The sequence below is a fragment of the Acinonyx jubatus genome, chromosome B1 (genome assembly GCF_027475565.1).
Source record: "Acinonyx jubatus isolate Ajub_Pintada_27869175 chromosome B1, VMU_Ajub_asm_v1.0, whole genome shotgun sequence".
Taxonomy (NCBI): domain Eukaryota; kingdom Metazoa; phylum Chordata; class Mammalia; order Carnivora; family Felidae; genus Acinonyx; species Acinonyx jubatus.
Window position 1 is genome coordinate 39,829,109 of NC_069382.1, and position 14,314 is coordinate 39,843,422.

Genomic DNA, 14,314 nt, shown 5'->3' on the forward strand with positions numbered 1-14,314 from the left:
TTAGATTCTTAGCTTGTAAGAGAAGGTAATCAGGAGTTTGTGATGATTAATAAAATCATTCCCGTTGCACATGTAGTCTCAGAAAAAAGTACTAGAAAATATACAAAATCTTTTAACTTTTTTAACGTGTGTGTGTGTGTGTTTTTTGTCCCTCTGTGTAGACACTCCTGTTCTAAAGCCAGTATCTCTCTTGAGAAAATGTGATGTGAAGGATTCTCAGCTTGAGCCAGATACATCCACACCTATGAAAAAGAAAAAGGGATGGCCCAAAGGCAAGAGCCGCAAACCAATCCACTGGAAGAAAAGACCTGGTCGCAAACCAGGATTTAAGTTGAATCGGGAAATCCTACCCGTTTCTACCCAAGAATGCATTGTTGAGCCCACCGTTCCCATTCCTAAACCGGGACGGAAACCCAAACTTCAAGAGAATGAAGAGACTGTTGAACCAAAAGAAGACTTGCCTTTAACGGAAGAAAGGAAGGATGAGGAGGAGATGCACGTGGAAGCAGAAGAGGTTGAAGAGGGAGAAGAAGAAGATACAACCAGCAGTGAAGTTAGAGTGGCGTCTCCAGTGGATAGCAACAGTCCCGAGACTGAAACGAAAGAACCCGAAATAGAAGAGGAGGAAGAGAAGCCCCGTGTCTCAGAAGAGCAGCGGCAGTCAGAGGAGGAGCAGCAAGAGCTGGAAGAACAGGAGCAAGAGGAAGAGGATGAGGTGGCTGTAGAGACAAACCAGAATGAAGACCATGATGCAGATGATGAAGACGACGGCCATCTGGAATCTACCAAGAAAAAAGAGCTAGAGGAGCAGCCCGTTAGAGAAGATGTCAAAGAGGAGCCTGGTGGCCAGGAGTCTTTTTTAGATACTAATATGCAGAGCAGTAGGGAGAATATAAAGGATAAAGATGAAACAGAACCAGATTCTGAAGAGGAACAGACTTCCCACGAAACATCCATGGTATCAGAGCACATGCCAGGGTCTGAGGACGATCATGAAGAAGATTCAAACTCTAAAGAAGAATTAATTGAGCTAAAAGAGGAGGAAGAGATTCCTCACAGTGAACTGGATCTGGAAACCGTGCAAGCAGTGCAGTCTTTGACTCAAGAAGAAAGCAACGAGCATGAGGGAGCCTACCAGGACTGCGAAGAAACTCTGGCCGCGTGTCAGACGCTGCAGAGCTACACGCAGGCCGATGAAGACCCTCAGATGTCGATGGTGGAAGACTGCCACGCTTCAGAACATAATAGCCCGATATCTTCTGTTCAGTCTCATCCCAGCCAATCGGTCCGTTCAGTCAGTAGTCCCAACGTGCCTGCCCTTGAAAGCGGTTACACCCAGATCAGCCCGGAGCAAGGATCCCTGTCCGCACCCTCTATGCAGAACATGGAGACCAGCCCCATGATGGATGTGCCTTCCGTATCAGACCACTCTCAGCAGGTGGTGGACAGTGGCTTCAGTGACCTGGGCAGCATTGAGAGCACCACAGAAAACTATGAGAACCCCAGCAGTTACGATTCTACGATGGGTGGCAGCATTTGTGGGACTAACTCTTCCCAGAGCAGCTGCTCCTATGGTGGGTTGTCCTCCTCCAGCAGCCTCACCCAGAACAGTTGTGTTGTCACTCAGCAAATGGCAAACATGGGCAACAGCTGCAGCATGATGCAGCAGAACAACGTCCAGCCTGCTGCTGCCAACTGCAACATCAAGTCACCTCAGAGTTGTGTGGTGGAGAGGCCTCCCAGTAACCAGCAGCCGCCACCCCCACCACCGCAGCAGCAACAGCAGCAGCAGCAGCAGCAGCAGCAGCAGCAGCAGCAGCAACCAGCACCACAGCCTCCGCCGCCCCAGCAGCAGCAGCAGCAACAGCCACCGGCGCCACCACCACCTCAGCCCCAGCAGCCTCAGCCCCCGCCCCCGCCCCAGCAGCAGCCCCCCCTGTCACAGTGTAGTATGAATAACAGTTTCACTCCAGCGCCTATGATCATGGAGATACCGGAATCTGGAAGCACTGGGAACATAAGTATTTATGAGAGGATTCCAGGGGACTTTGGTGCCGGCAGCTACTCTCAACCGTCAGCCACCTTCAGTCTAGCCAAGTTGCAGCAGCTGACTAACACCATTATGGACCCTCATGCCATGCCTTATAGCCATTCTCCTGCTGTGACTTCCTATGCAACCAGTGTTTCTTTGTCTAATACAGGACTGGCTCAGCTAGCTCCGTCTCATCCATTAGCTGGGACCCCTCAAGCACAAGCCACCATGACGCCGCCCCCAAACTTGGCATCCACCACCATGAACCTCACGTCACCTCTGCTACAGTGCAACATGTCTGCCACCAACATCGGCATTCCTCACACTCAGAGGTTGCAAGGGCAGATGCCAGTGAAGGGGCACATTTCCATCCGCTCCAAGTCCGCGCCACTGCCCTCTGCAGCTGCCCACCAGCAGCAGCTGTATGGCCGCAGCCCACCAGCGGTTGCCATGCAGGCTGGCCCTCGTGCATTGGCTGTTCAGCGTGGCATGAACATGGGGGTTAATTTGATGCCGACCCCTGCCTATAATGTCAATTCCATGAATATGAACACCTTGAATGCCATGAACAGCTATCGAATGACGCAGCCCATGATGAACAGCAGTTACCATAGTAACCCTGCCTACATGAACCAGACAGCACAGTATCCTATGCAGATGCAGATGGGGATGATGGGGAGCCAGGCCTATACCCAGCAGCCTATGCAGCCAAACCCTCATGGAAACATGATGTACACTGGCCCCTCCCATCACAGCTACATGAACGCTGCTGGTGTGCCCAAGCAGTCACTCAATGGACCTTACATGAGAAGATGAGCAAGATGAACTTGCAATTAAAAACTTAAATATATATAAATAAAGGAACCTTTTATACTGACAAACCAGAGAAAAATGGACCTTTTTCCAGTTAAAATATTGCTGTAGATTTAGAGGAATTTTTCTTTGGTTTATTTTATTTTTTAGAAAACCTGGTCTTCTCTTTTTTTTTTTTTTTTTGGGTTCATTTTGTTCTGGGTTTTGGTTTTCTTCATGATCTTGAACATTTTACAATAGAACTCATCTAAAAATGGATTTGGGGATAGGGGAAACATGCACAAAAATCTTTTCATAATTAAAAAGAGCCTTACTTTCTTTACATACCACATGGACAGAATTTGTGTAAAAGTGAATTATCTTTATTTTATTTTAAAATGTATGTTTCCCCTCACTGTTTGCAGCTCCCAATGTTGTCATTTTTAAATGTTATATATACATCTCGGGGGTTAACAAGACCCCTTCCTCCAAACCCAACCTTTCATTTCCTACTTCATTCCAGCAGGAGGCACTTAGGGGAGACTCGGATGGGGACATGGAGAACAACCCAAGCTCCTTAAACTTATTATTATTGTTAATATTATTATTATTATTATTAATAAAGTGAGGCAGGAAAATGCTTCTCCTTTTAAAATCCCCTCCACTCCCTACACACACACACACACACACACACACACACACACACACAGACACACACACCCCTCTTGACCTCTTGAAACCTTTCCCCAAGAACGTTTCTTTATAGATGGACTTCATTGAAATGTTTGTTTTTCTTAAATCAAGTGTAATATAATTTGGGGGGGGGTTGTTTTTTACTATTCCCACTCAGCACTCAGAGACACAAAAATACTGTAAGTCTCAATTAACAGCAGAATCTCAGAGGAAAGCTGTTTGCAATCCTAATCCAGCCTTGGAGGAATAGAGATGGTCAGTTAACAATCAAAAAGAGGAAATTAACCTCTTGTTTTTTACCACCTGGTGAATCAGCCATAACACACATATTCCACGCAGCCTCTTGTTTTTAGTATGTACTTTGAGATGCTAAGGGTCTTGATTCTTGAGCCTTTGACTTTGACTAAACTCAAACAGCAGTCCCCAGTGCTTAGCCTCTTACATTCTTATACAAAGTGTTGATGGATGACTGTACATTTCAGTGATTTGAAAAATACCTGACAGACATTTGACACTGTTTATTTTATGTTGGAAGAGATGATTTAAGGGAGATCATGGTGTGAGTTTTATAGCTACTTAAATGATACATACCTCTAGTTTTCATTTTCTTGAGATCCTGAGTTCATTCCCTGTGAATCAGAGTGCACCAGCCCCTCTCCTGTGAGTGGTTAAAAGAGAAGAGGGATAAACCAACCACCAGCATAGTAGGGCAAATCTGGACAGCAGGGTTTTAGCAGGTTCCTTTGTTGCTCCCAACTCCATTATCTTTTCTCTTGTGCAGCCAGTTCGCCCATTCTCTTCCTGTTACTTGCTCCAGGGATAGGTAAAAAAAAAAAAAAATATATATATATATCTATATATATGTTCCATCATTAGAAGATGGAAAATATTATACCACTCGGTATGTGCAGTCAAATATCCAAAAGGGGGAAGTACTGCTTAAAGAAATACCTGTAAGCATTAAATTCTCTCCTTTATTTGTACATTTTATATAGATAAATTTTTGAAGTACTAATTAGGCATTAAATTTTTTCAAATGCACAGGTTTGTTGTTTTTTTTTTTTTTTTAAATACACTTTAATTGACTTTCTCAATTAAATGTGTTAGGTAGAAAAAGGCAGAATTCCACATCTTAACCGCTATCAATTCTGAGCATGTGCAAGGCTGTGTAGGACCCAGTTTCTCTGTATATACTCTTCCAGTTCCCAATCATCTATGTAGAAAGTGCACTGTGCTGCCCTCTCCCTACATCTTCAGCTATGTCATTGCTTCCTGGTTGGGGTGGGGATGGGGTGGGTCGGGAGGGAGGTATATTGGGAGGAGGGTGGGTCAAGGCAGAAGGAGAAGCTGTTGAAATGAGGGCCGTGAATTCAGTTTCTGTTGGTTTGCGGTTGTGTTTGGTTTTATTTGTTTCTTTAAAAAAAAAAAATTCAATCGGGCAGCTCCCTTTTCCACAAGCCTTTTTGTGACTGTAGAACTATTGTAGAGAAAATGTTCTTTTCTATATTATAAAAGAAATTATCCAACACAGTAATATTGGTACCTGTCATTTTTTCACTTCTGTTTAAAAAAAAATGTATTTTTAGCAAGATAACTTGGGTAATCTTCTAAAAAAGAAATTTAAAAAACTCACTGTTAGTGACTTTGATGCCTTTTAAAATAAGAGCTTTTTCATTTCATTCCATCTTTAAAATTTTTTATCTTTGTTGTAGAATATTAAAAACTATTTTAAGAAAGATAAAAATTCTCTTTAAAGAGATCTCTAGAGTGTGTGAATAGAGCTCCAGATGCCTCTAAAAGCCGCATGTACAAATGAAGCTAAGTCTATTCCTGTCTGTTTATATTTGCTTTTCCTGTTTTGTAACCTCTTTGTACTTTGTTCATGGTGACTTGTAAGCTACGGGGAAGGGGTGCCTAGATGCCTTTGTATTTCTCCATGTCATGCGCTCCTGGGCCAGTCGGTCTCCCTTCCTCTTCTTGTATGTAATATCACTTTTTTTTCCCCTTTCTAGCAAGTACTTTCAAAAGAACTCTGTACATTTTAACATAAAAAAAAATAAATTATGTTGAGCCATTTTGGATGTCTGTCTTGCGTGTGGAATTTTTCTCCCAAATATTTCAAACTCTCAGGTTCCTTTTCTACACACCGAGACTTAGAAATATTAGCTTTTTCACATTCCTCTTTATGTAGCAAGTATAAGTTCATGGCCTTTACTTTGAAATGCCAGTCTTCGTTCCTATGTGTGTTTAAATGCAGACAGTATAGATGGTTTTTCCTCTTCCGGTGAAAATGGTATTATAATCTCCCTTTGGAGTTTTTAGGGGAAATTCCATTGAAACCTATAGGGACTGTAATTCATTTAAGCAAAGAGGAAATATGGTCGCAATAACAAGTAGCTCCTAGAACTGGAACAAAGCTGTTTTTTCTCAGCTTACCTGATTATGATATAATTGAGGAAGATTTTGCCAGAAGCCAGGGTGTTGAACATTTATGATCTTCTCTGATGTTTTCCAAGCTGTTTTACTTGCCTCTCTTCATTTAGAATTTTGGATAGAAGGCAGACTCCAGAAACTTGGATTTGGCTTTGAGAAACTGATAGCTGGGGGTAGGGAGGTAAGGCAGGTGCAAGTTTTAGCTGCGACTCTTTGCTGAGTGAGGAATTCATGAAGTGTCCATGAACAGTACCTATAGCAGACATTTGTTCTTGATCTTAATGCCATTTAAGTTTATAGTTCTGTCATCTCCAGAAAAGAAATGATTTGTTTCCCTTGATTTCTTTGCCTGCTGAAGTAACTATAATTTGGACCCATTGCTGGCACTTGTACTATGCAATCATTAGTGGATTGTCTCCAAAACAAGCTTCTTTGTTCCTGCAGACTACCTGTTGTAAGTGAATTCAATAATACAGCGAGTCTGATTTTTTTACAAAGGAGATGTGACCACAGAATGTATTCTAGATTTTTTAAAGTGCTAACACTCCCACTATATTTAAATTACATTTAAATTATAATTTGAATAATATTACATTTATAGCCAACCCATGAATGATCTCACTAGAAGGAGGTACTCTGGTTTCTTTATGGTCCACCTTCTGGCCTTTTCACTCTACATCAAAAGGTAGATGTGGGAGGAAAATGTTAATGCACTTAATTCATGTATATTGCTGAGAGCCTTGGCCTACCAGTGTTAGACTCTATGGCCTTGCATTCAGTAGCTAGGGTTCCAGGAAATCTATTCCTTTTGGGCCTTTCTGAGCATCTCAGGTAGTGCCTAGCTTCCTTTGTAGCATAGTGACAACTGTGGGTATTCCCTGAACTCCAGGGCCTGTCAGGTAGACAAGTCTAGCTCTTTAGGTGACCATTATTGTTTCAGATTCTTCATGTTACAACTGGAGCAGTGTATAGTGGGGTTTTGTCCTTCCTCTTAATGTGCAAGACGTACGTCCATGATGATGGAAAGGGAAAGGCATAGTGAAAAGAAATAAGGAAGAACTGTCCTTGGCAGAACAGAAGAAGCAAGATCATTATGACAGGTGGTGGGGAAACAAACTCCATATTCTCGGTGTGACTTTAAAGAAATCTAAAAATTCAAGTGGCCCATTTCTGTAAATGAACTCAGAAGACCACATAGAGTTAACATTTCTTAGGTTGGCAAATGTCTGGAATTCTTGAACGCAGTCATCCCAACAAAGCTGACAATCCCTAGAGTAAAACTCAACTCGTTTGTTAATAAATTTCTGGTAAGGGACAAGGGTGGGTTTGTTACGTAAGCTGGTGTGGTCACCTAATGCAGTACAGACCAATGGATTTTTTTCCCAAAGTGACAGCTACAAATTGGGCTTAATGAGATTCCTTGCTGTATTAATAAGGAGACTAAATATTAGTATTGGTACCAACTACATAAATCCTCAAAAAGGTGGCAGATGTAATTTCTGCCCGGAATAAGGAAAACCCTGGGGCATGATGGGCTTTGGCGTTTTGAGATCTTTTAAAACACTAGGCAGAGACGTTCTCAGTGAATTGTTTTCTGGTGATTTTTCATGAATAAACTTCTAAGTGTGAGATAATATATTCTTGTCATCAAGAAAAAAACATTCCAACATTTAACTCTACTACACAGACATCTCTGAAAGCCACATTTAAGCAACATTCAAAAAAAAATGTTTAACATTCTCTGAGATGACATTTTTTTAACCAACCATTTTTAGTTTATATGTGTACAGAGATGAGCAAACAAAGACAAGTGGATGAACTGACATCAACTGGTCACCTGTACTTTAAAGCATGGAATGAGGGCCTGCTCATTGGCATTTCTGTGAATACACATTGAAAAACTGACATCTGGTTCATGTTGAAAGACACAAGATGTTCAGATCACTTCTCAAGTTATTTAAGTTGGCCTTAGCTTTTTGAACCCCAGAATCTTCTTTTTTGGGAAATTTCATATAAAACCTTTAAATTGGTTTCCCAAGATTAAAGTCTCTTATGAACAAAGTAAAGAAAAACATTCATACATAGAACTTCTATGCTAGGACTCAGGCTCTGCCCATGTACAAGTTCAAACTGTTTAATTGGTGTATTACATTTAATAAAGTTGACTGACTCAATTTTCTTTAGAGGAAAATTAGAAAAGCAGTTGTAGTCAATTATGTCAAAATGATTGAATTTGATCCTAGTTTTCCAGAGAAAATGAAAACAGCAATATATTGAGTAGGAGGCAGCAAGGGCGGCTTTACTAAACGCAATGACCTCTTGGAAAATAGAATAATTACACCATTTTTAAAAAAGTTTGTCTAGCTCCTATTTAAGAAAAGTAACTAGAGTTGACCAGAACTGCTAACTTGACAGCCTCAAAGGACTCTTGATTGAAAGTTTTAAATCTGAAAACTGAGGAACGTGAAAACTGAGGAATATTGAAAGAACAACTTTATAGGGCCAAGGAAGTAATTCTGTTAAAGTTACAAAGGAAAACAAAGCAGACCCAAACCAGCCACTACAGTCTATCTTTGCTGAGTTACTTTGCTGGGGCTCCCAGGCTGTGGAATGGCGTTCATCAATTTGCTGCATCCTCCTTAGTGCAGCCACTTGGTCTTCAGCTGTCCTCCAGCTGCCTCCTGCACGGTTCCAGGCGTCCCATGAAAAGGTGAATATGCCCAGAGAAGAAGAGTGACTTGGTGGTTCTGTCTTCTTATGCCTGTTTTTATTGTGAAAATAGAGTCTACACAGAGTCCATTAAACACAGCTTCATGTATCTGTTTAAAGTGAATAGCTTTGTACAACTAAATCTGTTCGAAAAGTAGAACAGCCGCCCAGAAATGTGAGGGCCCTTGTCTAATTGTAATCTTCTCTCCCAACCAAAGATAAGCACCAGACATATGTGTAAATACGTCTTTAATTTTTAAAAAAATTTTTGCAACTTAGGTGTGCACTTTTTTTTAATGTTTATTTTGAGAGAGAGAGTGTGGGGGGGAAGGGCAGAGGCAGAGGGAGAGAGACAATCCCAAGCAGGCTCTGAGCTGTCAGCATAGAGCCAGATGCGCCACTCCATCTCACAAACTGTGAGATCATGACCTGAGATGAAATCAAGAGTTGGACGCTTAACTGAGCCACCCAGGTGCCCCTGGGTATGCATTCTGAAACACCGTAGTTTCATTTTGCCTGGTTTTGAACTTTATAAAAATGGAATCATGTAAAGCATAGGGAATATAGTCAATAATATTGGAACAATGTTGTTTGTATGGTGACCCATAGTGACTACACTCACGATGGTGAGCACTGCATAATGTATAGAATTGTCAAATCACTATGTTGTACATCTAAAACTAATGTAAAATTGTGTGTCAACTATACTTTGATAATGAATTTTTTAAAATGTTTATGTATTTTGAGAGAGAGAGGGTGCACATGAGCGGAGGAGAAGCAGAGAGAACCTCAAGCAGGCTCTGAGCTGTCAGTGCAGAGCCCGACCTGGGGCTCAGTTTCATGAACCATTGGATTGACCTGAGCCAAAGTCAAGAGTAGGATGTTTAACCAACTTGAGCCACTCAGGTGTTCCAAATTTTTTTTTTAAAAGAACGCATTTTCACTCTAAGTTTATGGTACCTAAAATTTTAATTAAGACATCATACCCATCTCCTGAAGTTCAAAAATCTGTTTCAGAAATAAAATTGGGGGCCCCTGGGTGGCTTAGTCAGTTAAGCCTCTGACTCTTGATTTCAGCTCAGGTCATGATCTGGGGGGTTGAGGACTTGAGTCTCATATCTGGCTCCACACACTGAGTGAGATTCTTCCTGTCCCTCTCTTTCTCCCCATCTCTTTCGCATGCACACAGCAATGCACTTTCTCAAAACTAAAAGTAAACATTAAAAAAAAAAAAGAAAATTGGATAATGAATTTTCAAAAAGCCTGTAACGCTGAAATGGAATAATTTACTAGAAGTTGAGATGGTTTAAAAATATTTGACAATTTTACAAACCTAAAAATGCATGTAATAAATCTTCAAAAAATGGAATTCTGCAGTTTGCATCTGGTTTCCCTCAAAATATTTGTGAGATTTGTTCCTGATGTTGCATGTCACTATAATTCTTTTATTTTCATGGCTGTATAATATTCTATTATAGAACTATACAAAATGTATTTATACATTTTAAGTTGACATAGATTTAGGTTGTTTCTGTTCTGGGTTATTACTGTGATATGGCTATGTTTAATCCTGTGTACGTCTCCTGCACACATTTGCAGACATTTCTCTTAGAATTCTCCTAGAAGGGGAATTGCTAGATGATAGGATGTAACTTCTGTACTAGACACTGCCAAAGAGTTTTCAAAAATAGCCATAATATTTCTTTTTGCTCCCATCAGCAGTATATGAGTGAGAGCTCCTGTTATACACATTCTCTCCAGTATTTGATATTTTCAATTATTTTATATTTTTGTCAACCCCCGAGATATGTAGTGGAATCTCTTTGTGGTTATATTTTGCATTTTACTGAATTATTAATTAGATTGAGTACCTTTTCATATGCTTATTGGCTATTTGAAAACCCTCTTTTGTGAAGTGTCTGTTCAAGTCTTTTCCTTGTAATACTATTGAGTTGTCTTTTTCTTATTGACTTGTAGGAGTAGTTTATGCATTGTTGATGTCTTTCCGCCAGGTACATGTATTACAAATATCTTCTCCCATTCTGTAACTTGCCTCTCACTTTCTTAATGGTGTCATTTGATGAACTGAGTTCTTAATGTGATCCAGTTCAATAATATCTTCCTTTATGGGTAATTACTTTTTCTGCCTGGATTAAGAAGTCTTTTCCTACCCTAAGATTATAATAGTATTCTCTGTAGAGTAACTTCTAATACCTTCACTGTTTTGCTTACAAAGTTAATTCTTTAATGTCTCTAGAGTGATTTTTGTTTTTTAGCATGAATTAGGGGAACAGTTTCACTTTCTTCCCATATATGTACAATTCCAGCACCACTTGCTTGTCCCTTCACCACCGCTTTACATCAAGTGTCTATATGCATAGGTCTATTTATTGTTTCATTGGTCCGTATATCCATCCTGTCTTAATTACTGTAGCTTTATGAGAAGTCTTGACAGTATGTAAAGCAAGTCCTCCTAAGTTGTTTTTCTTCTTCCAGAGTGATTAACCCCTTCTAGATTTTTTGTATGTCCATATATTTTTAGAATTTGTTTACCAGATTCCTAAAAAGTTCCTACTGACATTTGATTGTGATTTCACTGATCCTCAAAATCATTTTGGCAAAAATTGACATCTTAACAGTATTAATAGTCCCACTCATTGAACATGATACATTTGTGTAAGACTTTAATTTTTTCTTTCTTTCTTTCTTTCTTCCTTTCTTTCTCTCTCTCTCTCTTTCTTTCTTTCTTTCTTTCTTTCTTTCTTTCTTTCTTTCTCTCTTTCTTTCTCTCTCTCTCTCTCTCTTTCTTTCTTGTTAGGACTGCCACTTTTTTTCTCAGAAAAATACCAGGTTTTTTTTTTCTTTTTTTAAAAATTTTATTTATTGGGGCACCTGGGTGGTTCAGTTGGTTGAGTCCAACTTCGGCTCAGGTCATGATCTCATGATTTGTGAGTTCGAGCCCCGCATCGGGCTCCGTACTGATAGCTTAGAGCCTGGAGCCCACTTTGGATTCTGTGTCTCCCTCTGTCTCTGCTCCTCCCTTGCTTGCACTCTGTCTCTCTCTCAAAAATAAACAAACATTAAAAATTATTTATTTATTCTAATTTACATCCAAGTTAGTTTGCATATAGTGCAATAATGCTTTCAGGAGTAGATTCCAGTGATTCATCCCCTATGTAGAACACCCAGTGCTCATCCCAACAAGTGTCTTCCTTAATGCTCCTTACCCATTTAGCCCATGCCCTCACCCACAACCCCTCCAGCAACCCTCAGTTTGTTCTCTGTATTTAAGAGTCTCATGTTTTGTCCCCCTCATTTTTATATTATTTTTTCTTCCCTTGCCTTGTGCTCATCTCTTTTGTATCTTAAATTCCACATATGAGTGAAGTCATATGATATTTGTCTTTCTCTGACTAATTTCACTTAACATAAGACCCTCTAGTTCCATCCATGTAGTTCCAAATAGCAAGATTTCATTCTTTTTGATTGCTGAGTAATACACCATTGTATATATATACCACTTCTTTATCATCTGTCGACAGACTTTTGGGTTCTTTCCATACTTTAGCTATTGTCAATAGTGCTGCTATAAACATGGGGTGCATGTGCCCCCTTTGAAACAGCACACCTGTATCCCTTGGTTAAACACCTAGTAGTGCAATTTCTGGGTCATAGGGTAGTTGTGTTTTATTTTATTTTTTGAGGAATCTCCATACTGTTTTCCAGAGTGGCTGCACCAGTTTGCATCAGTGCAGAAGAGATCCTCTTTCTCCGCATCTTTGCCAACATCTGTTGTTGCCTGAATTGTTAATTTTAGCCATTCTGACTGGTGTGAGGTGGTATCTCATTGTAGTTTTAATCTGTATTTCCTGTATGATGAGTGATGGTGAGCATTTTTTCATGTGTTGATTTGCCACCTAGATGTCTTCTTTGGAAAAGTCTTTTTGCCCATTTCTTCACTGGATTATTTGTTCTTTGGGTGTTGAGTTGGTAAGTTCTTTATAGATTTTGGATACTGACCCTTTATCTGATATGTCATTTGCAAATATCTTCTCCCATTCCATTGGTTGCCTTTTAGTTTTTCTGATTTTTCCTTTGCTGTGCAGCAGCTTTTTATCTTGATGAGGTTCCAATAGTTCATTTTTGCTTCTGTTTCCCTTGCTTCTGGAGACATGTTCAGTAAGAAGCTGCTGTGGCCAAGGTCAAAGAGGTTTTTGCCTGCTTTCTCCTTGAGGATTTTGATGGCTTACTGTCTTATGTTTAGGTCTTTCATGCATTTTGAGTTTATTTTTGTGTATGGTGTAAAAATGCATTCTTCTGCATGTTGCTGTCCAGTTTTCCCACCACCATTTGTTGAAGAGACTGTCTTTATTTCATTGGATATTCTTTCCTGTTCTGTCATAGATTATTTCGCCATATGTTTGTGGGTCCATTTCTGGGTTCTCTATTCTGTTCCATTGATCTGAGTGTTTGTATTTGTGCCAGTGCCATACTGTTTTGATGATTAAATCTTTGTAATACATCTTGAAGTGTGGGATTGTGATGCCTCCAGCTTTGGTTTTCTTTTTCAGGATTGCTTTGACTATTCGGGGTCTTTTGTGGTTCCATACAAATTTTAGGATCATTTGTTCTAACTCTGTGAAGAATGCTGGTGTTATTTTGATAAGGATTGCAAGACTTTAATTCCTAACAAAATTTTTATTGATTTCTGCAGAGGTTCTGTGCTTTGTTACTTTATTCTTGGGTGTTTATTATTTTTGAAACTATTGAAAATATTGACTTTAAAAAATTTATTTTCTGGGGTGCCTGGGTAGCTCAGTCAGTTAAGCGTCCAACTCTTGGTTTTGGCTCAGGTCACAATCTCATGGTTTCATGAGTTTGAGCCCCTCATCGGGCTCCATGCTGATGGTGCAGAGCCTGCGTGGGATTTTCTGTCCCCTTCTCTCTCTGTCCCTCCCCTACTTGTGCTGTCTCTGTCTCTCTCAAAATAAATAAATTTATCAATTATTTCTTTCATGCTTTATGCCTTTAGGGTTGTATCTAAAAAGTCATAGCTATACCCACAGTCATGTAGATTTCTTTTATGGTATCTTCTAGGAGTTTTAGTTTTACATCTTACATTTAGGTTTATGATGCATTTTGAGTTAATCCTTGTGAAAAGTTTAAGATCTGTGCCCAGAGTCATCTTTTTGAAATGTGAATGTCCAATTGTTGGAACATCATTTACTGAAAAGATAATCTTTTCTTCATTATATTGCCTTTGCTTCTTTGTCAAAGATTAGTTGTCTATATTCATGTGGTACTATTTCTGGACTTTCTATTCTGTTCCATTACTCTATTTTTTTTACTTTTGTTTGTTTTTGGTTTTGTTTTTGCCAGTAGCACGCTGTCTTAAGTACTTTTTAGTTTTATAGTAAGTCTTGAAACTAGGTAGTGTCAGTCCTCTGATTTTGTTCTTCAGTATTGAGTTGACTTCTCTGAGTTGGTTTTTTTGTTTGTTTGTTTTTGTTTTTGTTTTGCTTCTCCATATAAACTTTAGAATTATTTTGTTGTAACTCACAAAATAACTTGCTGAGATTTTGATTTTTTTTGCACTGACTCTATGGATCAAGTTGGGAAGAACTGACACGTTAAAGTATTGAGACTTATCTATGA

The 14,314-nt window shown here is 39.6% G+C and overlaps 1 protein-coding gene across 4 annotated transcripts in view; it reads left to right on the forward strand.

Moving 5' to 3' along the window:
- The window catches only part of KAT6A (lysine acetyltransferase 6A), a 112,833-nt gene extending 107,235 nt beyond the window's left edge, over positions 1-5,598 (forward strand). For all 4 annotated transcript variants that reach the window (XM_027071375.2, XM_027071395.2, XM_027071388.2 and 1 more), the window contains exon 17: positions 162-5,598. In XM_027071375.2, coding sequence (XP_026927176.2) covers positions 162-2,848 — 2,687 coding nt within the window. In that variant the 3' untranslated portion in view covers positions 2,849-5,598. The remainder of the gene's footprint in view (positions 1-161) is intronic.
- Positions 5,599-14,314: the final 8,716 nt, after the last annotated feature.